Here is a 27,423-nt window from a genome sequence, read left to right on the forward strand (position 1 = left end):
TCTAAATGTGAAACCTCTCCCCCCAGGAATGGGCAAATATATATATATGGTTATAATGTACAGATGGAACAGTGGTAACATCTATGGACAAAAGGGTTAAAATAAATCCTGTGTTTAAAAGAGAATTCTTACAAAACAATGTATCATTGGTATGTAAGTTCTTGGTCTCAAAAGTTACTTATCGAGTGTATAAAAATGTTTCAAATGTTTGTCGGAAGTGTCAAGTGTAAAGAAGCTATATTTTATCATGTTTGGTGGACTTGTAAAAAAAGCTTTAAAATATTGGATACATACGCCATAATACGCCATAATAATCACAATTATAACAAATAAAGGCTTGACATATCTCGCTTTGCATGTCATGAGTCTATCTCATATATTAGTTTCTCCTTTTAAGTTGAATTATTGATATAAATGAACTTTTCCGTGGTATTCTAATTTTTTGAGTTTTACCTGTATACAACCAGAAAGAGAGTATGGAAAATTATTTCACTACATGATCACTGTGGCAAGATTGTTATATGCACCAAGAAGGAAGGACTTATTATTACCGACTATGGAAGAATAGTGATTGAGATTAATGGATTTGTCTGAGACGGCAAAGTGGACGTGTTTAATTAGAGAAAAATCATTGTTGACATTTATTAATGACTGGAAACCCCTTATAGACTTGTTGCGCAAAGAAGGAAATGAGCTTATAATATCTCGATTTGAAGATTGAGGAAAGGTTGGTTTATGGAAAGTAGAAGAGTTGGGTGCTGTTATAGAACAAGGGTTTTGCAGAAGTCTATAAAACTGATAGGCCTTTGGTTTGGAGCCAATTTGATTCCCTCCCCCTCTTTCTTTTTCCTTTTTCCTTTCTCCTCCTGTGATGAGGCTGCTTTTTAATATTTTATTGTTTCAATATTTTAATGTGGTATTTTAATCTTGTTTTTAAGTTGCATTCATTCAACTTGTTATTATTATTGCTTGTTAGCCGCCCTGAGCCCGGCATTGGCTGGGGAGGGCGGGGTATAAATTAAAATTATTATTGTTATTATTATTATTATTAGATGGAGAATCAGAAGCCTTTTTCTCTCTCTCTATTTTAGTTTTTACTTTTGAAAAATCCTTGGTATTTGATATTAACTTTTGTATATTGCTGTTTTCTTTGTTTTTAAACACACCTGCACACCCCCTCAAGGTAGGTCATACGCCTCAACAACCGTTATTTGCCCCTCCCCCCAAGTGCTTTTGCCTGGCAGCACTGTGTCATTTAACTCTTAACAATGCCTCTTGATTGTGTGGATGGAGGAGAGAGGGATGTTGCGAGTTGTGCAGAAATTCATCAGCCTTGGAAAGATGCATCTATAGTCAGCACAGCTACATATTTTAGAATACATTGGCATGATACCTGGTGCTGTGAAGTCACATCAGATTGTTTTGAAATTCCTGTATAGTCTGGAGACCATAGGCTTATTCTCTGTAAAAGTTTGAAAATCCTTTCATAGTTATATCTTATAAAAATACATGACTTCATTTACCTTGACTTCATTTATTCCTTCACATTGATTGATTAGTCAGCGGCTATACTTCTTAGGATTGTTTTTTGATGCCTTGTGGAGCCTAGATCTAAGTCTAGCATTTCCCTTCATGTTTGCTGTCCAAGAATCTTCTCCTTGTGGATCTGGAAGGGTCAAGTGCATATATAGGTATTTGAATTACTACAGAATGGGAATGGGCAGACATTAGACTTACAACGTCTACTTTGTTCTTACTAGAAGCCCAGGTATGTACTAGAGCCAGCGGTTGCACTTAGAATTAAAAGAATTCTGAGCCTAGGAGTTTGTTATGAGTACCAAAATTGTTGGAACACAATGTCCTTCTATGCAAAAGGCCACACCCGGATACCACCAAACCTTTTTTATTTCAGCAATATAATTTAATGTGGAGGGGGTGGTATGTATTCAGTAGTCTGTGTTTGCTTGTGCTTGTGTCTGGACTAAGGATTCTGAGCCCCTGTGTTCTGATTTGATACATGATATCCAATCACAGAACATTTCAGGATTTGAGCCTCTGCCACTGGCCCTTGAACTCTGAGTCGTGATTCGCAGCTTGGAAATTTAGACAACCAATCACGCTGGGAGTGGGAGTGGCCCAGGCTTTCAGAAATGTATATAAGCAGTTGCTTTGCCCCTGTTGTCCAGTTCTGTTAGTTCCATAAAGGTTCTTTCTGTTATCACTGTGGGAACCCAGCTACACTTCCGGGGGTATTGGATTGCTGCTATTGTTAAGCAGTTTGAAGTCAAATATCCTTGCCAACCTACTACAAATTACTCTCTCCCCTGCTGTGATACACATACTAAGCACTCAAGCCACATAGAAAACAAGTACTCATAGTTCAAATTTATAATCAAGCAAGAAAAAAGAGCAAGATGTCACAATTACCTCACTTTCTGTGACTTCATCGCACATGTTCAGTTGGTTCAACCACTCTTCTGTGGGAGGGCAGATTAATGACATTGACTTACTCCTCCATAAGGAAAAGAGGAATTTCTGAAATTCACATGACACAACCTAGTGATTGTGTGGACTTGTATCACTGTTACAACCATCTTCCTGGAAATAGAAACAATTTAGTGCACAGTAGTTAGAAAGCCTGTACTGTTCACTTTTAAAAAATAAAAAACATGCAATCTAAGCACAAGCTTTCCTGTTTCTGTCTGCCCTCCACACCTAAGACCAAGTGCTTCATCTGTGTCCATTAGGGGTGCAAGGAAGGCAATTAGAGCAATTCTGAAGGCATTCAGCAAATATGATACTTTCACATATGTGAGTTGCACTGATGCTCCCATCAACATTGACAGTGATGAAACAGAAATGGGCACAGCAGTGCTGCTGCTAATGCCAGAGTTCGTTACACAAATCACTTTATCCGTTGCCCATAAGGTCTAAAAATGCCCTTCACATTAAACACAGAGGTGTGCATTGAATTGGGTGGCCTGTTCCCCTCCTTTCCATCAAAACAGTGTGCTGCTGACATCCCAATAATTCACTGAAGACTTTCGCATTCCCACTGCGGCTCTGAATGACAGCCTAATGCTGTTATTAAAGAAATTGCTTATCTTAAAGTTTCCCACACTTCATGCATACTGACAACTTGCAACTCAACCAAGAAGATATTAGCATTTCCTATAACCTTGGATCTCCGCAGTGCAAAGCTCAATACTGAAAGCGGATTGGACACTTGCAGATTTAATATTTTCATACCATTACCCGTCCATACGGAACTGGAATGACCTGCGCTTCACGCAAAGTACTGCACTTATTGTGTAGACACGTGCAACAATCAAGACACACAGGAGGCAACTGTCATAAAAGGTAAAAAAAAAGGGTAAAGGACCCCTGGACGGTTAAGTCCAGTCAAAGGCAACTATGGGTTGCGGCACTCATCTCGCTTTCAGGCTCAGGGAGCTGGCATTTCTCCACAGACAGCTTTCCGGGTCACGTGGTCAGCATGACTAAACTGCTTCTGGCACAATGGGACACCATGACGGAAACCAGAGCACACGGAAACACCGTTTACCTTTCCGTCATAGCAGTACCTATTTATCTACTTGCACTGATATGCTTTCAATCTACGAGGTTGGCAGGAACTGGGACAGAGCAGTGGGAGCTCAGCCCGTCATGAGGATTCGAACCATCAACCTTCTGATCAGCAAGCCCAACAGGCTCAGTGGTTTAGACCACAGTGCCACCCGTGTCCCTTTCAACTGTCACAAGCCAAAATTGATGGATTTCGGGTAGGAGAATATGGTGCTAGCATCAGCACTATTCCCCCTGCCTCTTAATTTATTTCTACCTAAACACTTTTGGGCATCATCACAAGCGGTTGCAGACCTTCGACAGGAGCAGTTAAAGGAAGCAGAGAGAGGAGGAATATTTGTCACATGGATGGCACTGTGGGTTAAACCACAGAGTCTAGGACTTGCCGATCAGAAGGTCAGCGGTTCAAATCCCTGCAACAGGGTGAGCTCCCGTTGCTCAGTAAATGGGAAGGTAAATGGCATTTCCATGTGCTGCTCTGGTTTGCCAGAAGCAGCTTAGTCATGCTGGCCACATGCCCCGGAAGCTGTATGCCAGCTCCCTTGGCCAGTAAAGCGAGATGAGCGCCACAACCCCAGAGTCATCCACAACTGGACCTAATGGTCAAGGGTCCCTTTACCTTTAACCACCAGATTAACAGTCCCTGAACCCAGCATCTAAATCCATTGCTTGTAAATGGAATCACTTTTTTTGGGGGGGGGTACCTTTTCTTAGCCCTAGTTTCAGGATGCCCCATTCTTAACCTTCTCAATATACATATATGCATATAGGTCAGAGGGAACTGACTGGTCACACTGAATCCATCATCATCTGTGGTTATGAAGTTCTCTCTGACCAGTGGCTTTGCAACCAAGTTGCCATGGGCATTTAAAGAAGCAAAATTATTAAAGAAAACAAAGTGCACCTAATCGTATTTGTTGACTTTTATGAGGTTAGAAATTGTGACCCTGGGAATATGTCAGCTGTGGTAGCTGGGGCGTGCGCAAGTTGGAGAATAATTTCTACCAAAGGCATCATTGGGATGCTGGTGGCACTGTGGGTTAAACCACAGAGCCTAGGACTTGCCAATCAGAAGGTCGGTGGTTCGAATCCCCGCGCCGGTGTGAGCTCCCGTTACTTGGTCCCTGCTCCTGCCAACCTAGCAGTTCAAAAGCACGTCAAAGTGCAAGTAGATAAATAGGTACCGCTCCAGTGGGAAGGTAAACGGCATTTCCGTGCGCTGCTCTGGTTCGCCACATGACCCGGAAGCTGTACACCGGCTCCCTCGGCCAATAAAGCGAGATGAGCACCGCAACCCCGGAGTCGGCTACGACTGGACCTAATGATCAGGGGCCCCTTTACCTTTAAAGACATCATGGACTTTGAAGAAGCACGATCTCAGGGCGATCTCAGGGAGAAATGAGCTAAGGGGAAGGCATGTTTGGCAAATCATCACTGTGATCAACTCCCACTCAGAAACCTATGGCCACCCTGTGGAAGGATGCGTGGATCCAGAATTGGCCTCCATAGTCATTTATGGACACACTGCTATGACTGCGTTCATGGAAGACAATCTTACTCGGCTACGAGTGATCGCTGAAGGAGGAGGAGGTAGATCAGTAGGCAAGGAGACCAACCGTCACAGCCAATGACAGACAGACTCACCCCTTGACTGGTTGTAAGAAAGAAGGCAGTCAAGTGGGGACTAGCTAAGGGCACACAGGTTGGTGAGCAGTGCCCTCATGGACCAGCTTCCTCTGAATGTGAGGGACATGGGGTGAGAGCTGGCTCTTGATTTGTCTGCCACAAAGTTAAGGTATCTTTAAACCTAGATTGCCCCTATGTTCTGCCAGTTCCTGCTGTTCTTCTGCCCATCAGTCTCTCAAACGGCAAACAGCTTCAGTCTGCAGGTGTTTGCTCTGTTGTATCTCAAGAGCTGCTAGCAGTCCTCTGCCTGCCTCCACTATGTCTACTTCCTCTTGCGACCATCTACCCTGGGGTAATCGCTGTCCAAGCTGTATAATAGCTGGAGAGCTGCTCCCCATTGCAGCGAGAGAGACACTTGTAAGCCACTTGACATACTATATGCATGAGCACTCCACCCCCGATGTTGTGATCGCCTGCTCCTGTATAGGCTCACCTCATTGAGGAAAATACTGTGTCACACACTCCGATTTCCGCTGGTATCATTGTGTTGATAGAGAGGGACTTTTGTCCACGTGTTGCTGCTGCTATCTGGCTTCAGCAAGAGAGGTGATGAATCTGCCTGCCTTGAAACATCATTATGCTCTCTCTTAAGTTGTGGGCGAACATATCAGACGACACAGCGATTCTTCAAACAGCTCTTCTTTATTCTGAGGCCAGAACTGAACTGAACTGAAGGGCTCAGTCAGCCTGCTTATATAGAGTTCCAGTACCTTGTTACTGTAACAACTTTCTAAAACTATCCAATCACTGAATGTCACTTTCGATCCTTCATTTGCATAACTATCTACAGTATCCCCCTGCTGGACCAGGGTGAGAACTTCAGTACATAACACCCCTCCCCACCGAGATAAGGCGTTAGTTACAATCGTAATGGTTTCCTTATATACAGCACTACACATAATGGTTCAATTAGGCACAAAAGCACATCAGTTACATTTCACATACTTAGACCAATGATTCCGATGCCGGCGTAGAGGGTGATGGATGGAACACTGTGCTCTAGCCAGAACAGTCAGCTCTGAATTGGTTCTGTTCAGTGATTTCACTCAGTGATTTCGCTTACTGATTCAGCTCAGTTCAGAGGGTGGCTGCATCTGGCTGTGCTCTGATGTCCATCCATCCCATCCTCGTCTCCAGTTTTAAGTTGTGGGCGAACATATCAGACGACACAGCGATTCTTCAAACAGCTCTTCTTTATTCTGAGGCCAGAACTGAACTGAAGGGCTCAGTCAGCCTGCTTATACAGTGGTGCCTCGCAAGACGAAATTAATTCGTTCCGCAAGTCTCTTCGTCTTGCGGTTTTTTCGTCTTGCGATGCACGGTTTCCCATAGGAATGCATTGAAAATCAATTAATGCGTTCCTAGGGAAACCGCCTTCAGACCAGGTCCGGGGACAGTCTGTCCCCGGACCTCTTCTGAAGGCTGGGGGGGGGACAAGGGCTTTTCTTCCCACCCCCAGCATTTTAAAAAACTTCTCCGCTGTCCGGGGCGATTTAAAAGCCCCTGGGAAGGCAGGCAGGGGGGACAAAGACTTTCGCCCCCTGCCCGCCTTCAGAAGGTGTTCCCGCCCCCCCGCCCCGCTTCGGAACAGCGTTCCGAAGTGGGGCGGCTGGGGCAGGTGTCCCCGCCCCCCCTCCCCGCTTCGGAACAGCGTTCCGATGTGGGGCGGCTGGGGCAGGTGTCCCCGCCCCCCCTCCCCGCTTCGGAACAGCGTTCCGAAGTGGGGCGGCTGGGGCAGGTGTCCCCGCCCCCCCCTCCCCGCTTGGGAACAGCGTTCCGAAGTGGGGCGGCTGGGGCAGGTGTCCCCGCCCCCCCTCCCCGCTTCGGAACAGCGTTCCGAAGTGGGGCGGCTGGGGCAGGTGTCCCCGCCCCCCTCCCCGCTTCGGAACAGCGTTCCGAAGTGGGGCGGCTGGGGCAGGTCTTCCCGCCCCCCCTCCCCGCTTCGGAACAGCGTTCCGAAGTGGGGCGGCTGGGGCAGGTGTTCCTGCCCCCCCTTCGGAACAGCGTTTTAAAATGCTGTCCCTTGGAGATTTTAAAATGCTGGGGGTCGGCAGCGAACGCTTCGCTCCCGCCCGCCAGCATTTTAAGATCGCCCGGGGCAGGCGGGGGGGGGAGGCAGGCGGGGGGGAGCAAAGACTTTTGCCCCCCGCCGGCCTTCAGAAGAGGTCCTCTTCTGAAGGCCGGCTGTGGGCGAAAGTCTTTGCTCCCGACCGCCAGCATTTCCCTATGGGCTTTCGTCTTGCGATGCAAGCCCATAGGGAAATTTGTCTTGCGAAGCGCCTCCAAAACAGAAAACCCTTTCGTCTTGCGGGTTTTCCGTCTTGCGAGGCATTCGTCTTGCGGGGTACCACTGTATAGAGCTCCAGTACCTTGTTACTGTAATAACTTTCTAAAACTATCCAATCACTGAACGTCACTTTCGACCCTCCATTTGCATAACTATCTACAGTATCCCCCTGCTGGCCCAGGGTGAAAACTCCAGTACATAACACTCATGTGGATGCTGCCAGTTTAAAGGAGAGAGACTGGCCATTGTGACCTCATGATGATGCTGCCAGACTGAAGGAGAGAGATTGGCTATTGTGATATCATGCTGATGGTGCCTGTCTGAAGGAAGAGACACAGGTAACAAAGGCAGGTTTAAGATTTATCAGAAATCCAGACTTCTTCAGTGACAATTTAAAAGGCCATGTTCTCCCATCATTCCAGGGGAACGATGATATACAGGAGAACATAGCTCCTGAATCTTAATAATTGGCTCAGAGAGGGAATTTCTGCAGGGGCATTTTTTCATTATGCATGCATGACAAACTCTTCTCTCAAAATCCTCTTCTATACAATTGAAAGGTCTACCTTCAGTTTTCATCATCTCATTCCACTCTAAACCCATCTCCTTTACGTATTAGGCATTTACTTAAAAAGCTATTCATTTCTGTACTCTATTAAAAAGCCCTTTAAGCCTTCATTCACTCTATCAATCCCTGCCGAGCAATATAGTTTAAATCTTTAAGTGGTTTACATAAAAACAAATGTTTCATAACTGAACATCAAGTTATGCAGCAAGGCATGTATAAAGTTGTGCCAATCAGAAATGCGCCTTTCCTTATATGTTGAGCACCTGCAAAAAGCCTCTTGGATCAAGCAGAAGTGGAATTCTCTAGTATGAGTATTTTTTTATTTTATTTTTTTGTCTTTTGTTAGGAATACTTGAAGCTCTTAGCTACTAAAAACCAATTCTCTCTGTATATAGTGAAGTGTTTTGAGGAGGAACCTCACTACGATTATTTCCAAGCCACAAGCACGATGGCACAAAACTCCATTCTTAGATGAAAATTATTACATGCAATTAAATAGCTCGCTTTGTCTTTGCCTAGACCTCAGAAACTCAGCACTTTTAATTTAAAATCACACGGAGAATGCCCTCAATTCTATAATTAGTTATGGAATCTTAGGGTGGTTTTTTCCCTCTCCCTATGGACTACCAATTAAGCAATTGTAACAGAACAATAATTGAAAGTCTAAGGGGCAAGAAGCTAGAAAATTAATATTCATATTCTGTTGTTGCTTGGATGTTGTTGTTTTCCAAATAGAAAAGGAGCAAAAGTGGGAGTGGCCTTTAAAAAAACATACAAAACTAGTGCAAAGATGCACATAGCTTCATGGATGCGATCCACTTTATTCTACAACCTCATTTGCTGCTGCAGAGAACAGGGAAAGAAAAGGGAAGGGTGGGTATTCATTATTCTTAATGCTATGGCATTCTATGAGAAAACAAAAGAAAACCCCTATACTGAAAGATTTATACAATCACAGAATGAAAAGCTGACCACAGGGGAGTTGTCCAGACCCTATGTTTAATGCAACTATTTTTCCTCGATTCTGATAAGAATCTCTGAAGGGTTGGGCTGGGAAATCCAAACATTTTCTCAACTCTCAAGATTGTAATTTTAAGTATGTTACTCTTGGCCTTTTATGTCTTTGCCTGTAAACCTGTGTGGTATTTGGAGCAGGTGTTAGGATATTTCCGTTCCACCTTAAAAGGGAGCAGGCTTTGTGAGTCAGAGAGTCTGCGCATTTCTTGTTCACAGGATGTCTATGTTTCCTATTGCTTTCGTTTTCTCTCTGTGTCTGGAGACACTGATGCAGGCAGTCATGTTTTTCTTTGTTCTGATCAACGCTGAATAAAACTTGTAAATAATGCTCTCCTGCGTGCAACTTCTGCTGTGAATTATCTGCTGATAAGAGTGTGCATGAGCTCTGGAATGTGGCAAGCTATTTTCTAGAAACTCATGTCGCTAATTGCTGATACTGCGTGCGTACGGGAGATCGATGGATCGTCCGGCAGACAGCTTGGGGCCATGATGGACTTTATCTCCCTGGCAGTATCCCAACAGCACGAACAGATTACCAAGTGGCATGATCCATGTAAGGGACTTGCAGAGGCTTGCTGTGTTTCAGGGGTCCCTTTACCTTATTTAAGACAAGGTGGCTACAACTTATTCTAGACACCCAGAACTCGGCAGCTGTTTAAGCTACTTAAGCGCTTTTCCTCTGTTGAATACATGTTTCATAAATGCCCACCCAAGACCACTAGGGAGGTAGTCTTGCAGGAACTGGTCCTTTAACAAGTGGTTGCCTGCATAAGGAATATCCACTCTGGCAAGAGGCTCACAGTAGAGCTCTGCATTGTTAAAAACATGTTCACCTGTTAAGTAGTTGCAAGGCACTGTGACCCATTCCGCTACTGCAAGTAGTGGCCAGTGTGGTGAGGCAGAGCTACCTTCTTGCCACGGGTCACTGCAGCTTGCCTGTGCAGATGCACAAGCAGGTCTGCTAGAAAGCCTCTACTGGGGCATTCACACAATACCAAACTCACCGCTGCCTTGTCCAGGGAAATAGGAGTGACCCTGGTGGACAGCTTTGCCTCACCTCATTCGCTTCTGGTTGTTGCTGCAGGTCCTTGTTGCAAATGGGCTCACGTCCATGTTTGAGTTTAAAAATATGAGTGCAGAACATAAACAAATGAAAGCAACATTAAATGCAATTGCTGACAAAATGTGTTAACTATAAATACCGCATGCTTTGTCTTCAACTCTGAGTGCAAGAATCAAGTTGATACCAGACATAAGGGTGTGTACTTTTACAGAACTTCTGGAATATTTATACCCATTGCCATTGTTGCAGTGAACCTATTTTCCTAGCTAAGTTCTCCAATGCTAGTATTTTCAACCTTTTCAGATCCAAGACCCACTATTAACCCTAACATGGGAACCCTTTCTGAATCTTTTGCCATATATTTGCAGGGCGGCGGCGGTGCTCCTCCTGTTGTGACCCACCTTGGATGAGATCATGACCCACCAGCTGAAGACCACTGCTTACTGCATGAGCTGAAACTTTTAAAAATGTAGCAGCTTTTCACTTTTTACACAGGATGGTCTTCACTAAAGACATCCACAACTCCAGTACCTACATAGCTCACAGGTCAATATTTAAAGGTTGCTTGCACTTCCATCACACTTCTGCACATCTATTGGTATCTCTGCACATAATTCAGAGACTGAATGCATGCCATTGGCTGTTGAAAAATATTGCATTTTGCACTGAAGTGAGGAGATACAGAAGTTCTCCCCATTGAATTGTATATGCAATGGTACCTATCCCAACTCAATGTAGTAACACAATTATTTAGCCGGCTCACCATGTGGGCGTGGTATGGAGGAGTGCCAATGGTGGGTGTATCAAAACTTCCTGCTGCCATTACAAAACACAGTAGACAGACTACTGAACAGGAGGTGGAGATCTGAATATAAAATTCTAGTTCTGCCAATGTATTTCTGAGCCCAATTCAAAGTGCTAGTTTCAACCTACAATGCATCATGAACCCACTTTCCTCAGCTCAACAGATTACCGCACATCAACACCTGAGGTCCTTCTGTGTGTTCCCTTCCAATTAATGTTCTGAGGGTGTTAACAAGAGAGTGGCCCATTTCTGTTGATGGGCCCATTTATAGAATGCTCTCAAACTGGTCTGGTGCAACTTGTCAAGTTTCTGACACCAAGGGCAAAGATGGTTTTATTCTCCCAGCGATGTTTATGTGACTTCCTTTCGATGAACACTTAACATTTTACATTTGTGCTGTTTTGGTATACAGTGGTACCTTGGGTTAAGTACTTAATTTGTTCTGGAGGTCCGTTCGTAACCTGAAACACCACTTTAGCTAACGGGGCCTCCTGCTGCTGCCGCGCCGCCGAAGCACGATTTCTGTTCTCATCCTGAAGCAAAGTACTTAACCCGAGGTAATATTTCTGGGTTAGTGGAGTCTGTAACCTGAAGCGTATGTAACCCGAGGTGCCACTGTATTTCTTATGGCTACTGTATTTTATTATGGTAAATTGCTTTGGAGTGCCCTTGGATGCGTGAAGCAATACGTAAATATGGAACTAACTCAACTTTGTTGGCTGAAGGCAAAAGGGGGAAATAATTTACATACATAGAAACACGGATTAAAGGCATCTATAAGGAAGGGGTAGCTATACATCAGCCTTTAAGTCATGACAACAAGAAAAAGATTCCCTCCCCCCCCCCCGCCTTTCATATTAACATACGCACTAGGTTAAAAAAAGAGACAAGTCAAGTGTTCTGTTTTATGCGGTACAGGTAAAACAGTAGTTTGTTACACTAGTACTGAGGCAATTCAATGAAACTCACAACTGGCTAACAGTGACAAAGCCAACCTCAGATATTGGCCATGATTGTCGCTGCTAATGCTTCCCAACTTTCTGTGCTCAGGGCCTAACAATAAGAGCTGCAAGGTCAATTTTGCTCAACACTTGTCACACGTCACCTAAAAAAGTCAAATTTAATGTTTCATGGTATTTTAAAGTGACTACTAATAACTCAGGTTTGGAGTAGGCAAACTAATTAAAAACATAAGATCAAACAATCACTCAACAGGATAACACTTTATAGAAATAGAAATCTGACAATAATAATGTTTATTGTACCACTAACTCGGCACTAGTGAGGTAATCTGTTAACCTGCTTCTATGTTATTAAAAATAGACCCTAACACTGTCATATGGAGATTTCCCCCCACATGCACATTCTATGTAACCAATTAAATAAGGTCAACATCGTCTCATCTTGCTTTGTTGCAGTTCTGGGTAATAGTTATCAGTTTAGCTACAGCTTATTTCAGCAGTTAAAGTACTCTGATTAAACAATAAATCTCACACAGTTCACAGAAGAACTTCTGTATTTCAGCAGCAAAGGATAGAAAGAAAGAAAATTGTTAAGGGCGGGGCAGAGAAGAAACGCCCAGGTATTATTGTCCAGAACAGTCTGTGAATGTAGTAACCATATTTCCTCGACGTTGTGTGACAGTTCTGCAATGCTTACTAGATCCATGGAATTTATTTTCAGTCTGCATTGTGTGTCGGTGTGTGTTCTCAAACCCATTAAATGAAAACATTTTTTCCATATCTTCAAACATGTCATCAAACAGTCCCCCTCCGAAGGAAAATTCTGGGAAAGAACGTCTTTGCCTGCTGTGAGCATGCTGATGGCTCCGAAAATGACTTTCGAAATGTTTCTTCGACTGTGTGTTGTGGTTTTGGCCAAAGAAGTCAAAGTCTTTAAACAAGTCATCAAAATTGAAGTTAAAAGGCTGCTGGAAAGTATTTCCATTGCTTCTTCGTCCTTCAGCATGGCCAAATTGGTCGTATTCCCTACGTTTGTTTTCATCCGACAAAGTTTCATATGCTGTTAAAGAGCAATGCAAGAGAAAGTTTAGCACATGCTCAGAGAGAGAACAGTTTTAGCTCAGTAGAAGTGAATATGCTCTGCATGCATGACATATATTCATTCAGCTCCTGGCCATTTCAAGTTCAAGATTCTCGTGTAAAAGAACTGAGGAAGTTTTTGAGCTCAGTACACTAACAAGCAGTGGCACTCCTAGGGCCCAGACTTATGCAGAGATGGAACCCAAGACTGCTTGCAAACAAAGTATGTGTTCTACCACCGAACCTTTCCATATCAGTTCCTCATTCTTTTGAATTTAGAATTCTGACAAAATGTCAACACCGCAGCCAAGGACATGACTTGGGCGAACTGTTTTACACATACTTATGTGAGAGTAAGCACCCCTGAGCTCAGTGGGACTTACTTCTGAGGGGGCATGCACAGAATGGCCTGTAAAGATACAGGGCTCGTAAAAGAGCCTCTGTAAGTGCTCTGCAACAACTTACTGTTTTTTTAATCCACTTGCAAATTCTGCTTTATCAAGGATCACATAAAACTTTTTTTAAAAATATGTTTTTGAGCCTCTCTGGATCTTTTATGCTAAAGTCTCCCTGGATTGATTTGTCTCACGCCGGCCAAAGATAGAAATTAAGTGAAACCAAAAACCGCCTATTAGTTCAATTTGAGTTTCAACTGTAACTATTTTTAGTTACAATTTAGGAGGTGTAGTTGCTGGAAACTACACTCTCCTAGAAGTCAGAGTATCAATATTTACAATAAATAAAGTTGTGCCTGTGTGCAACAGTTTCCAAAGATAGCTAAAAGGGTTATTATGGCCAGATGACTCTTTAATCCATGGAATATATAATTAAGATTCTTCTAGTACTAAGTACTAGTTCCTTTTGTGCTCCAAGGAATACACAGGACTCCTACACAAGCAGATAAGTTTCATTACTTTTTGAAAAATGCAAGTTTTCTCTTTTTTTACCCAAAGCAGGATTAAATGTTTGCATCCTACTAAATCAGTGCACATGCAGAGTGACTTCTGTGAGCGCAACAGCATTTCTCTATCTCTTCTCCCCAGGAAGCTGCTACGAGGATTCCCTCAGTCTTCCAGAGCAAATTTGGAGGCAGTGGATGGGAGGGATAGAAAGTTCTATTGTTCCCTGTGTGCAATGATTTAGTTGGATTCAACGAAATATATCTAGCTTTACTCATCTCCATGCCAAGTGGAGATCAAGAAATACCAGGTCAATGAGTGTTTAGTAAAACAGAATAGGATTCTACTTGCCTTCTGCAATTTCCCTGAATTTTGCTTCCGCTCCAGGACTCTTATTCTTGTCTGGGTGGTATTTCATTGCTAGTTTGTGAAATGCCTTCTTGATTTGGCGATCGGATGCAGTCTTGGGAACACCTAGGATGTCGTAATAACTCTCAGCAGCCAGGATTAATTCTGTTATCATTAAAATGCAGAGTGCAAATATAAAGACAGCCTGTGTAGTAGCCATTGCAATATTCCTGTGGGGGAAAACAACATGATCAGCCTTCGGCAACAAAGCATCTCACTAGTGAATTATTTACCTTTTTTAAAGGAAAGTAATTTTGAAGCTATATTTTTACTTTTGCACCAACTTCTCAGGCATTAACAGTTCACAGCTGCAGCTAATATATTTCCTTTCACCATGGATATTAGCAGTTTTCCTTCAGAATAATTTATACTTACTCCTAGCTACTAAAAGATGGATCATTATTTTTTAAGGCATTTTCCGAGCAAGGTGTGATGTAAACCTAAGTTATATTCAAAATAGACCCAGAGAAAACAAATTACTTGGAGTCCATTGCTTTCAATGAATCTACTTCAAACACCAAATATCACACAAAAGGTTTAAACTGTGCGGTCTATTTATTTTTTTTACAGTTTTTAATATACAGTGGTACCTCGGGTTACAGACACTTCAGGTTATGCGTTTCTGGGTTGCGCACCGCGCCGAACCCAGAAGTAACGGAACAGGTTACTTCCGGGTTTCGACGCTTTGCGCATGCACAGAATCACCTAATCGCAACACGCGAGTGCGCAGACGCGGTGCTGCGGGTTGCGAGCATGCCTCCTGCACAGATCACATTCGCAACCCGGGGTTCCACTGTACACGCATTCTTAAAATATTATGCCAAATGCTTAGGGTAGGATTAAATGAATGCGTCCCACCAGCGGAAACCCTGTGCAACAACTTCCACAATGGAGGTACCCCCCCTCCTTTGCCCCCCAAATTGGCTTGGGATGTGTCACCAGAACCCCTGGAATATCCTGTCGTGGGAGGAGAGGGAATCATTTCATGAGGCAAGCCAAAACACTTGCACCAATGGAATAATCAGAAGAGCGTGCCTCTGAATGCTTCCCTTAGATTGCTGCTATTGGAATCAAAGAGAGGTAAGTACTTCATTTTGGTTGGATCAGAGCCACATTTCTATATGTATTTATGGTTTCCACCAAACAAGGGTTTAGGATCTATTCTCAAATTTCTGCCGTTAAAGATCTACAATCATCAACAAGCATCACAGCAGGGCAATGCTGAATTAGTCCATGTTGGGAGGCTTATCTTTTCAGGCCTGCTTAAAATGTCTCCCTACAAATATTAAATTTTCAGAAACATCAGGAGCAGTATCAAGGAAACAGTAGGTGACCTTATAAGGTTTACACACTCTGTGTGTGCATATGTGCAGAAATACACAATATGCATGCGCACGTTTCTAAAGATGCCTACTAGCTCAACATTTGTAATGACAAAAACCACCCAAGAAAGGGCAAATGTGCATGTCTGTGTATCTGTACGCTAAGGTAACCTGGTGTTACCTTGTTATTTTTTCAGTAATGTCAGAAGCAGTGGATAAAGTTTGGGCTATTTTGCAGAAGTTGACTTTATAATCAGGCTTCTTTGTTGCAAAAACACTGCCTGACCTGTGCAAAATAAAAGCAATCAAAATAAATTGTAGCATTCCTTCCACCTGCTGTTTGCAGGCGACTCTCAACATACGTTTGGGGGGGGGGGGATTCCCAAAGTCTTTTTTTCCTGGAGGCCCTTAACGTGCACAAGTTAAATGTGTGTAAGTTGCAAGTCACCTGTACTTCGGCCCTTCCCTTTTCAGAACAGGATTGCTAAAGACTAAATACATCCCTTAAAAAGAACTGCAGGAGTGGGGGCAGTTCAACAGGTCTCTCCCCCCCCCCCCCCCGCACATTTAGCTGTGTATTTTTGGCATGAGAATGGAGAGGTGGCAGTGAATGGAAATAAGTGCAAGCTTTTTTATTTTAGGGCAAGGGGAGCAACAGTGACAGCATGTGGAAGTAATGTATTATTCTTAATGTGACTGCCTTTGTTTCCTCAGCCATCAAAACCTAATGCTTACTGCAAGCCCTTTGGGGACAAAGAAAGATGCTGATGAAATGGCTATGAGCTACTCTGAGCCCATGGGATATTGCAGGCTATAATAATAAATAAATAAAATTGATAATGCAGAAATGCACTTCATAACTACCAATTCCCAATTCTGTTCCCTGCAGTTGTCAACACACATACTGACATTTATCACTTCCTAACATGGGCAATCACAATGTCAATGTGTACACTAATACCGTTTTTGATACATATGCAAATTATTATACGTGTCTATACATGCCTGTTTTGCATCTTATTCCTGGTAATGAGACCACAGCAGGCAAGACTTGGACACAAACAAGTTGTTCTTTATCTACACTCTTACATATGTTACATTCTCCCAAACCCTCCTTCCTTCATTTTCATCTGGCCCCTCCTTCCTTCTACCAAGGCTCTCTAGGGTTGTTTAGGGACAAGCTCTAAACATATACGCACAGAGAAATGAAATAATATAGCTATAAGGATAAAACAGCCTGTTCTATTAAAGTTTGTACAGCGGTACCTTGGGTTAAGTACTTAATTCGTTCCCGAGGTCTGTACTTAACCTGAAAGTGTTCTTAATCTGAAGCACCACTTTAGCTAATGGGGCCTCCTGCCACTGCCGCGCCACCACTGCACGATTTCTGTTCTCATTCTGAAGCAAAGTTCTTAACCTGAGGTACTATTTCTGGGTTAGCGGAGTCTGTAACCTGAAGCATATGTAACCTGAAGCATATGTAACCCGAGGTACCACTGTACTTTGCTTTCAAAACTAAATTGTGCTGTTCAACATAAAAATGAAAGCAACAATTGTTCTTTCTATTTTGATTATGTATTCTGTGTTTTTATATCATGGTTTTATTCTGTGAACCACCCTGGGACCTGTGGGTATATGGTGGTATACAAATTTTATAATTAATAAAATAAAAATAGTAATTACACAACATCCCAGTTTGCATGCGATTTTGGTTTTAAACACAGTGTAAGGTAGTCTCTGTGGGAGTTTGTTTGTTTGTTTGGTTGATTGATTGATTGGGTATCAAGAGTTTTAGGGGGTTAACCAGGCTGGGATAGCAGGCTTGTGGGTTTCTGAATGTCTGATGTAGATTTTTTCAATTTCATTGTTCTGTATGGGACAATGACAATAGAGATTATCGTAACGATTATCGTATCGTAAGTAGTGATGAGAATGAAACACTGATGGGAATAAGAAGTGAAGGGTTTGGGCATAATATTGTAAGAATAATTCAGATTATGGTGTGGCCAGGTTCAGGTAAAGGCTCAATAACCTTCAGGGTAAGCTAGAAAGAACTGCTAACTATCTTGTCTGAGAACTGGAAGTCAGGGGGAAAATGTATTGGAACAATTAGGACAATAGACACCACAATTTTAATTATCAACAAGCAGTGAAAAATTCCTTTTGTGTGAGGTGGGATGGGGAGGAGGAGCTTCTGCTTTCACTTTTTACTAAGATGTATTGGCCTGGTTTGTAACAACATGGGAAACCAAACTACAGTGGTGCCCCGCAAGACGAATGCCTCGCAAGACGGAAAACTCGCTAGACGAAAGAGTTTTTCGTTTTGGAGGTGCTTCGCAAAACGAATCTCCTATGGGCTTGCTTCGCAAGACAATGTCTTGCGAGTTCCTGCTGGTTTTTTTCTGCCTCCCCCCTTTTTCTAAGCCGCTTATCAGCTGATCCAATCAGCAGATAAGTCGCTAAAAGCCGCCAATAGCGCTAAGCCGCTTATCAGCTGATCCGATCAGCAGATAAGCCGCTAATAGCGCTAAGCCGCTTATCAGCTGATCCGATCAGCAGATAAGCCGCTAAAAGCCTCTAAAAGCGCTAATCCGCTAATCCTTCAATGGGCTTGCTTCGCAAGACGAAAAAAACCGCTAGACGAAGAGAATCACAGAACGGATTCTTTTCGTCTTGCGAGGCACCACTGTATGGCTTACCAGGACTGCATGGATGCACCTTGGCTACAGCTGATAGTTAGCAAGTAAAGGTGTTAACTAACTACAGCGCAGGATTAAAAATAACAACTAGGGAGGAACAAACCAAACCTCTCCTGGAGACCACATGTTCATGGTACGGCATATTTTGGCTTACTGTGTCATACAAACCAGTCTAACTCTAGTTAAGGAGATCAAACCAAGGTTTAATTGTGGTTTGTTCGAATGAGAGCAAGTGTGGGGAACATTTGGCCTTCCAAATGTTGCTGAACTACAACTCCTATAGTCCCTAGCCAACAACCATTCTTGCAAGGACTGATGGGAGTTGTAGTTCAGCAAAAGATTCCCCACACCTGTACAGTGGTACCTCAGGTTACATACGTTTCAGGTTACAGACTCCGCTAACCCAGAAATAGTGCTTCAGGTTAAGAACTTTGCTTCAGGATGAGAACAGAAATCTGGCTCTGGCGGCGCGGCAGCAGGAGACCCCATTAGCTAAAGTGGTCTCCAGGTTAAGTACGGACCTCCGGAACGAATTAAGTACTTAACCACTGTACTAGGACTTGGGCATAAGCTACAAGGCTAGAACTTCGCACTCGTCCTCTCCAAGCTATACTACATGCAAGGACTGGGAACCGTGGTTTAGTCCACTGGTCTTCAATGAGTGTGTCAAGTGGGTTTGCAGCCTGATCCAAGGTGGGTCACAATAGGAGCACTACCACCATGCAAGTATGGGCCTCCAAATGTATGTTTGGCTTAAAAGTGTGTCCTGGGACTGAAAAGGGTGAAGATAACCAGTTTAATTTAACTCTAGCTCAGGACAAGCCTCTCCTTTGTAACTTAAATTGCCAGTTTAAATAATTATTTTAGGTGATGCATTCATATGCTGAATGCCTTGTACTCACAGCTGAGCTAATGCAACCTGTATTCAGATATAATTATAGGGAGAGAAATAGCAGTCTGGAACACCACCCATTGTAAGCACTTAAACTCACATCTATCTTATTAGCATGCAGTGTAGCTGGAACACAGCTCACCTCATTCCAAAAGGATCTAGCTCCAGCTTTTCTCCTGGTTTCTTATTTCTAGCTGGTGTGTTTTTTAATGACAGTTTTCCTCCCTCAGCATAAGCAAGCTCATCCCCCACTTAGTTCATATCACCACCTCGCCCACTGCAGCTTAATTTGGATTTGGTTTGTACAACATAAGGGTTGCCATACGCCTGGAATTTCCCGGACACAGCTGGAATACAGCAGTTGTAAACAGTGTCCAGGCGGAAATCGCTGAAATGCCTGGAGAAATCCGGACAATCCATGCCAGAAGTCAAGATTTCGGTAAATTTTCTTAAATAGCTCAAAAACGTCATTTTTCAGCAACTACGGGCAAAACTAAAAAAAACAACCCAAAAATGTGTCCAAATTTTCACTTATTGAAATATGGAAACCCTACACAATGTCACAATAGATGAGCATGCCTTATGAGTGAAACACTCTCCTTCCCCCCCCCATGTTAACTACAGCCGACATTAGAATTAAAGAAGAGGAGGAAATTCCATAGAGGTCCACACAGCTAGAAGACCCCCTAGGAGACCAGGGTTCAAATCCCTCACTTAGCCATGTAGCTTACTGGGTGGCCTTGTGCCGCCAGTCACCACTTCTCAGCCAAACCTACCTCACAGAGTTGTTGTGAGAATAAAATGGGAACAGGTGGTTTACAAATGCAAACCATACAAAAATGAAAATTCAAGCTCAAAGCTCAACTCAGCTATGACCCTGACCTTGGACCTCTCTCTCTCTCTCTCTGCCCCTCATATATCTCACAGGACTGTTGTGAGGAAAGGGAGGGAGGAGAGGGAGAGAGAGAGAGAGAGAGAGAGAGAGAGAGAGAGAGGAAAAACTTTGATCCTGTCAGCCATCCTAAAAAGAACTTGAGATGACGGGCGAGGTTAAGACATACTTGGGGAGAGAAATAGAAAACACTACACAGGCCTCATTCCTGATGCATAAAAAACCTCCCAAACCTTTAACAACCGATCTCACAGCTACGGAGACTTGGTGGGTGGAGGGAAGGAACCCCCATCCCGCCAACTCATAACCATTTAGGTTTTTTCCCACCTCTGAGGGAGCAGAGGGGAGATGAAATGGGGCAAAGTGATGTTAGGGGGGGGGAGGAAAGGAGGTTAAAATGGGACAGGGGTGAAAAGGGGAGGAAGGAGAGTTAAAGTGGGGTTTAAAAGGGATGTTAAAAGGGAAGAAGGTGTGTTAAAGTGTGGTTTAAAAGTGGGGCAAAGGGAGATTAAATGGGGGGAGGGGGTTAAAATGGGGCAGGGGTTAAAAGGGGAGAAACGTGTTAAAATGGGGTTTAAAGGGAAGCAAAAGGGGGGCAAAGGGGGGTTAGGAGGTTAAAATGGGGCAGGGGGTTGAAAGGGGAGGAAGGAGTGCTAAAGTGGGGTTTAAAGGGAAGCAAAAGTGGGGCAAAGGGAGATTAAAAGGGGGGCAAAGAAGGTTAAAAGGGAGTCGAAAGGAGGTTAGAAGGGGGAAGGGAAGGAGGTTAGAAGGGGGGCAAAGTTAAAAGGGGGGGAAGGAGTGTTAAAGCGGGGTTTAAAAGGGAAGCAAAAGTGGGGCGAAGAGGGAGGTTAAAAGGGGGGCAAGGGAGATTATAAGGGAGCCACGAGCGAGTTCTCACCCCACCCTTCACGGAAGCAACAGCTAACGCTTCCCCACTGCGTCGCCGCCGCCCCACTCACCGGCTCTCCACATACACACTCCCAGGCGCTCTCCCCTCGACGCTCCGCTGCCCCTTCTCCGGACCGCTCCTTCCCGCCTCTCGCCCTCCCCTTTTTATAGCCTCGGCCCAGAGGAGCGTCGCCAGGACGGAGGGGCGGGGCCGCTCCTACCACCACGAAGCGCTCCCTGATTGGCCGCCCGCGGGCGGGTGACGCGGCGCGCCCGCTTTCGGCGCACGTGGAAGGAGGCTGTTGTGGCTCCGCTTCGGGGTGACTCAGCGATTGGCCGGCGCCCGGCTTCCGGGGCCGAGGGGCCGGAAGCCGGAAGCAGCTTCCGGAAGCGGAAGCAAGAGGAGGGTTGGGAGGCTGCTGCTCGTTGTTGGTTTTTTTGTTGCGAAGCTGGCACCCGGGAGGCTCGGGGTGGGGGTTGGGGAGCAATGCCTCGGTACTGCGCTGCTACCTGTTGCCGGAACCGAGCGGGGCAGAGCGCCCGGGACCAGCGGAAGCTCAGCTTCTACCCGTGAGTACCAAGGGGAGGCTGAAGGGACGGGCTGCCCGATCTCCGACCCGCCAGCTGAGCTGGGAAGTGGGTGGTGTCATGAAGCGGAGGGGAAGGAGAGTGGGTTGTGGCAAAATACGAGGCGATTTTTCCTTTTCAGCTGGTGCTGAAACGACACCAAAGAAAATCCCCTGTGTTGCAGAACAGAACGCTCTGAACAACATCAAGCAACACGTTGGCTAATAATATACCAACAGTATTTTTATAACACTATACTGTTTCAGAATTCATAAAAAACAGAAGACATATAATATGCGCATGGAGTCACAAACTAATAATAATCAAATAAATGTTCCGTGAACAGGAATGGTAAGTCACTGTCAAAGATCACTGAAATGGAGGCAGAATGCCTTTCCAAGTCAATATCCTACAAACGTGAGATGATGGGTGCTCCAAAAGTCGTAATAAGGTGCTCCGAGCACAGCAGCAGACAGTACAGTTCTTCCAGGATAATGAACAAATTAATAGTCCCCAAATGTACATCAAATGGCCACGGATCAGCTGTCACTAAAAACTGACTTCAGAGCAATTCATATCCGTTACAACCCATTGCAGCCCAACAGGAAGCCCCCTCTGGAATTTGTCCAGAGACATGTAGATGTTAATGTGTTTTAATCTGCCTTTAATAGTCTTTTATGGATAATTGTAATGGATTGTGTGGGGTGTTGTTGGGTTTTTTTGTAAACTGGTCTGAGGTTTATTGCAATCTTAACAATATGCAGCGCTTTTTTCTGGGAGGACACAGGGGTACACATACCCCTGAACATTTAGGGGATCTTTGTCCTTTTACTGTATTTATTTTTCCTGATTTGGACTATAAAATGATGGGTTTTTTTTGAGTCAAAGTGAGAGTACCCATTTGTTTAGGGAAAAAAGCACTGACAATATGTAAATATGAACTGGGAAGTAAAGGAATGGAGAAAGTGGGAGTCCACTGAAACGTTTGTGTTGAAAGGGTAGCAGTCATTTGGCAGATTCATGTAAGCGTGCATATCTGGTAGACCGGTAACATGCAAGTGTGAATCTGTCTTTCCTTGGCTACTCGGCACTTAAATACATGACCTTTCACACCCCCATTACTGTGCAATGCTGCATTGTATCAATTTACTTAAATTACAATTGTTTCTAAGTGCTATAATAAATTGGCCAAAATAAATAAATACTCGGCACTTTACACACATCCATTCAAAAAGGGTAGGTTTTCAAAAAGTAATGTATTTCATCCTCTTCTCTGCAGCTTGCCTGATAGTCAATTTTAAGAGTGGCTGGGTCCAGTAAGAATGGTGTCTCTAAGGGGGCTACATACAGTTTGGTTAACAAGGTACAAACTAGCAGAGAAACAACATAGTATAGTCTGGACCTAATTGAGGAAACAGAGGCAGGACCTGCTAGCCAAGATCTAGGCCTGGAGGACTATACCTGTTGCTGTGTGAAAAGGCCACGTAAGCCCATTTCAAAATATAATCAATGCTTTTTACAAGCAGCATACTGTGTGATACTATTGTGAATGCACACAGTGTCCATATGAATGCCTAGCATTTGTTTGACATCCTGCTCTTCAGAGCAAAGTTTCCAGAGAAGTTCCCTACACAGACAAGCTATATCTGTTGTGAAGTTTATCAAAATAGCAGCAGCACAAATAAATAAAATTTGAGTCTATGATATTGACCTTAAAAGCGTGGGAAGTTAAAGATTTTCAGCTGTCTCCAATCATCACCTGCCTCTTGTCTGAAGGGACCCATGGAGGGAGCTCCAAGGCAGATCTTAATGAAGCAGCAGTTTCATTGGGAAAAGCAGTCCCTGAGATACCCAAATCCTAAGCCATTTTAGGATTTATGTGTTGGTGCTAGCATTTTGAATTGTGATGTAATGCCACTGGCTGATGTATTATTAAAATCACATACAGTGGTGCCTTGCAAGACGAAATTAATTCGTTCTGCAAGTTTTTTCTTCTTGCGAGTTTTTCGTCTTGGGAAGCACGGTTTCCCATAGGAATGCATTGAAAATCAATCAATGCGTTCCTATGGAGACCGTCCGGGGACAGAGGGGACCTGTTTTAAAGCAAGGGAAGGGGCAGTGGGGAGAATCGTTTCTCCCCGTTGCCGCCCCTTGGTTCAAAAGGGGTCCGGGGACAGAGGGGAAGGCGCGCGCGCGCCTTCCCCTCTGTCCCCTCTTTTGAAGCAAGGGGCGGAGGGGAGAAGATCGCTTCTCCCCGTTGCCGCCCCTTGGTTCAAAAGGGGTCCGGGGACAGAGGGGAAGGCGCGCGCGCGCCTTCCCCTCTGTCCCCGGAGATTGCGGGGCTGGCAACGGGGAGAAGCGATCTTCTCCCCGCCACCCCTTGCTTCAAAAGAGGTCCGGGGTGCGGGGGCAAGGTTCGTTTTGCGAAGCAAGCCCATAGGGAAATTCGTCTTGCGAAGCAACTCGAAAACGAAAAAACCTTTCGTCTTGAGAGTTTTTCGTCTCGCGAGGCGTTCGTCTTGCGGGGCACCACTGTAATTTATCCAGAGCTCTCGTTCTTGCGAAGTATCTCCAGTAACAATTATGTTTTGTAAGAAACTTAAATGGATACTTTTGCACATAAAGTCTAAAAGGTTGCAGGTAAGAATTTTACTTGAAGCGTAACATACTGTTCTTGTAAAAATCTTTTAAAGCAGATTTCCTCTTCATGATAAAGAAAGATTAGAGAAATGGTTACGGAATATGAAACGCGACACTTGGACTCCCAGCAAGCACCAAGTTCTCTGCAGTGACCATTTTACGCCAGATTCTCTTGATGTACGATGGGGCATTCGCTATTTGAAAACGACAGCAGTGCCGACTATTTTTTCATCATCTGTTAATCAGGTAAAACAGAGAATTTCAAATTAGAAGCAAACTGTGTAATACAGAGTAAGGATGGGCACAACCCGCACCCTCTTGATCCACCCCCTGGCTCTGTTCTGAGACTGCTGGGTGATGCCAACTCAGGGGCCACCTGCTCCTGAATTGATTAGGGGGCAGGACTACCGTTTAATATTTGTTTAAAACCCCAAGTAAACATACGCCTGCAAAGAACTAGGTGGGAGGAAGGAGATACCGTGTCTTCTTCCCTCCAAAACAACAGTGGAGGGTGCTTTGCGGAACATCATGGGACTTGTTTTTTTTTTTTGCTAAACGTAATAAAAAAAACTAATTATACTGCTATATACCAAAATGGGCTTCTGTGAAAGGTTTGTACTGTTATACCCAAAATTCTGGGTTTAAAAGGTAAAGGTACCCCTGACCATTAGGTCCGGTTGCAGACGACTCTGGGATTGCACGCTCATCTCACTCTATAGGCTGAGGGAGCTGGTGTCTGTCCGCAGACAGCTTCCAGGTCATTTAGCCAGCATGACTAAGCTGCTTCTGGTGAACCAGAGCAGCGCACGGAAATGCCGTTTACCTTCCCGCCGGAGCGGTACCTATTTATCTACTTGCACTATGATGTGCTTTTGAACTGCTAGGTGGGCAGGAGCTGGGACCAAACAACAGGAGCTCACCCCGTCGCGGGGATTTGAACCGCCAACCTTCTTATTGGCAAGCCCTAGGCTCTGTGGTTTAGACCACAGCGCCACCCGCGTCCCTCTATTATGGGTTTACAGTGGGGGGGGGGGGAGTATTTGATCCCCTGCTAAATTTGCCCTGTTTGTCCGTAATTTTAATGGTAGGGTTATTGTAGCTGTGAGAGACAGAATAACAACAGGAAAACCCCCAGAAACCCAGAAGACAAAAGTCAGAGATTGATGTGCATTATAATGAGTGAAATAAGTATTTGATCCCCTATCAACCAGCCAGATGTCAGGCTACCTGGTATCTTCACTGTATGTAACAAGCTGAGATTAGAAGCATCTGCTGTAAGGGTCTTACTTGTAATCCCAGCTCGTTACAATACCTGTACAAAAGACACCTGTTGACAGAAGCAATCAATCCAGCAGATTCTAAAGTAGCCACCATGACCAAGCCCAAAGAGTTATCCAAGGATGTCAAGGACAAGATTGTAGACCTGCACAATGCTGGTGTGCAAGCATCAAATTTATTTTGAATGGTGGGACTATGGAATAATATTTCAGGTTGTAGTCCTGTGCTCACTTTCTGTGGACTAAGCCCTCAGTTGGACTTGCATCTGAGAAAACATGCGTAGGCTTAAGCTGTAATACAATATAGGAGAGGGAACCACCATGCAATGTGTTGTAACAACTTTTATAAAATCAATTATTTTCTCTTCTTTAGGAAAAAGGATTTTCCCAGAAAAGAAAACAAGAGAAAATAGATGTCAAACAAAGGGATATGAGTGTAGCAACTGCATCTCTTAAACTTGCTTCACCAAAGAAAAATATCATTGAAGAAAGCCTATATAGAAAAGCACTTTGTACAACTTTAAGCAAGTCTCCAGAAAAGAAAGGACTGCTTAAGAACACAGTAAAAGTTGAGGATGATGTTTCCTGTCTAATTAAGTCTGTTACACAGAATACGGAGCAAACCAGCCCAGTCTTAATGCCAGCTGATGTGCAGAATTCAACAGCCACAGTCACAGTTCCACAGACACATCTTGAACACTTGGGTTCGTCTCCAGAATTAAACAATATCACTGTACCAATTAATGACCTTCCATCTGATCAACTGGACTTTCCCATTGCAAGCTGTTCGGTGGAATTGCAAGAAACTGATGAAAACACGGTGTTGCTCCACACTGTTTCACAAGCTTTAGAACAGTTGAATGGTAATAAAGATTCTGTTATCACCATTATAGTTCCTTCTGAGGGTTCAAGAACTCCCTTGCTGTTAGAGGGTTCATTTCTACCAGCAGAACAGGAATTAATAAACATAGGAACCGAAACATCTGCATGTATTGCCAGTTACAGTGGAATTGATGTTCTGCAGACTGAGCATTCATATTGTAGGCAAGACTCTGACAGGGAACAACTCTGGCAGAAAATTACAAAGCTGCACTCCAAAATAGCACTTTTAGAAATCCAGGAGAGAAAAACCTTAAACAGGCTCAAATCCTTAGAAGCGCTTATCGCCAAACTGAAGCAGGAAAATCTGCTCTCTGAAGAAAAACTCAAGATTGTAGAAAACTGTTTCACAACATTTGAAGTTACTATGATACAATAAAGGTTTTGCACTGATTGTTACAACTGATTACTGCTTTGTACTTTGAAGATGATTGAGTCCTTCATTCATTTTTAAGGGTACTATTTAATGGCATTTATCAAATGCTCAAGTCTCTTAAAGGTGCAACAGCCAGGTTATTCATAAAGGAGAATCCTTGTATTTTATTTAATGATTGCACTGAAGTAAGTTATTTGATATGGCTTAATCGAAGAGTTAGGCTTAGCAGTGAGGCTTGAGATGTGCAGGCTTATTTGAATGTATGTTCAGTGAGTTTTTTTTATGCTTAGGCCCAAGTAAGTGTATAGGGGTAGCCTTGACTTTCTAAAAAGCAAAAATGTCCCTTGAGCCCCTTTAATTTCAAAGTTGCAGCTTCTTTGGTCTACTCGGTAGTAAATGTATTCCATGGGAGGTGCACATAGAATTGCAGCCTACATTAAGATTCAATAGATCTTGGTTTCCACTTACTTTGTTCAGGAGAGAGGGACAGATTGAGTTGCTCTATGGAAATAAAAGGGATTTTATTGAAATAAGATGGGTTAGGCTCAAGGCCATAATGTTTTTCTTTGAAATATGAGTGGAATACCTCCACTTGCCCCAGTACTGGGGAAAAATTAGCTCCAGTGGTTTA

The 27,423-nt window shown here is 43.9% G+C and overlaps 2 protein-coding genes and 2 long non-coding RNA genes across 10 annotated transcripts in view; 1 reads left to right on the plus strand and 3 right to left on the minus strand.

Moving 5' to 3' along the window:
- Positions 1–1,518: 1,518 nt before the first annotated feature.
- Positions 1,519–5,850, minus strand: LOC310703606. The gene is made up of 3 exons (XR_014524274.1): positions 5,705–5,850; positions 2,428–2,598; positions 1,519–1,666 (listed from the first exon to the last, which is right to left on the minus strand). It is a non-coding gene; the product is annotated as an uncharacterized lncRNA (long non-coding RNA).
- Positions 5,851–11,902: 6,052 nt separating this feature from the next.
- On the minus strand, positions 11,903–23,406 carry DNAJB9 (DnaJ heat shock protein family (Hsp40) member B9). 5 transcript variants are annotated; one of them, XM_083495735.1, is made up of 3 exons: positions 23,384–23,406; positions 14,304–14,530; positions 11,903–13,033 (listed from the first exon to the last, which is right to left on the minus strand). In XM_083495735.1, the coding sequence occupies exons 2-3, from the start codon at positions 14,518–14,520 to the stop codon at positions 12,597–12,599; spliced, it is 654 nt and encodes a 217-aa protein (XP_083351861.1). In that variant the 5' UTR covers positions 14,521–14,530; positions 23,384–23,406; the 3' UTR covers positions 11,903–12,596. The 5 variants fall into 5 exon arrangements, with proteins under 5 accessions (XP_083351861.1, XP_083351860.1, XP_083351859.1 ...); XM_083495734.1 differs by having other exon boundaries at positions 23,380–23,402; XM_083495733.1 differs by lacking the exon at positions 23,384–23,406 and adding an exon at positions 23,332–23,354.
- Positions 21,445–26,822, plus strand: THAP5 (THAP domain containing 5). Of its 2 annotated transcripts, none has more exons than XM_083495689.1 (3): positions 21,445–21,623; positions 24,314–24,506; positions 25,911–26,822. In XM_083495689.1, the coding sequence occupies exons 1-3, from the start codon at positions 21,541–21,543 to the stop codon at positions 26,793–26,795; spliced, it is 1,161 nt and encodes a 386-aa protein (XP_083351815.1). In that variant the 5' UTR covers positions 21,445–21,540; the 3' UTR covers positions 26,796–26,822. The 2 variants fall into 2 exon arrangements, with proteins under 2 accessions (XP_083351815.1, XP_083351816.1); XM_083495690.1 differs by having other exon boundaries at positions 24,317–24,506.
- LOC310703438 overlaps positions 24,329–27,423 on the minus strand; it is a 57,170-nt gene continuing 54,075 nt past the window's right edge. For both annotated transcript variants that reach the window (XR_014524113.1, XR_014524114.1), the window contains exon 4: positions 24,329–24,495. This is a non-coding gene — a long non-coding RNA (uncharacterized lncRNA). The remainder of the gene's footprint in view (positions 24,496–27,423) is intronic.

This window comes from Podarcis liolepis (genome assembly GCF_965112155.1).
Source record: "Podarcis liolepis genome assembly, chromosome: 3".
NCBI classification, from domain to species: domain Eukaryota; kingdom Metazoa; phylum Chordata; class Lepidosauria; order Squamata; family Lacertidae; genus Podarcis; species Podarcis liolepis.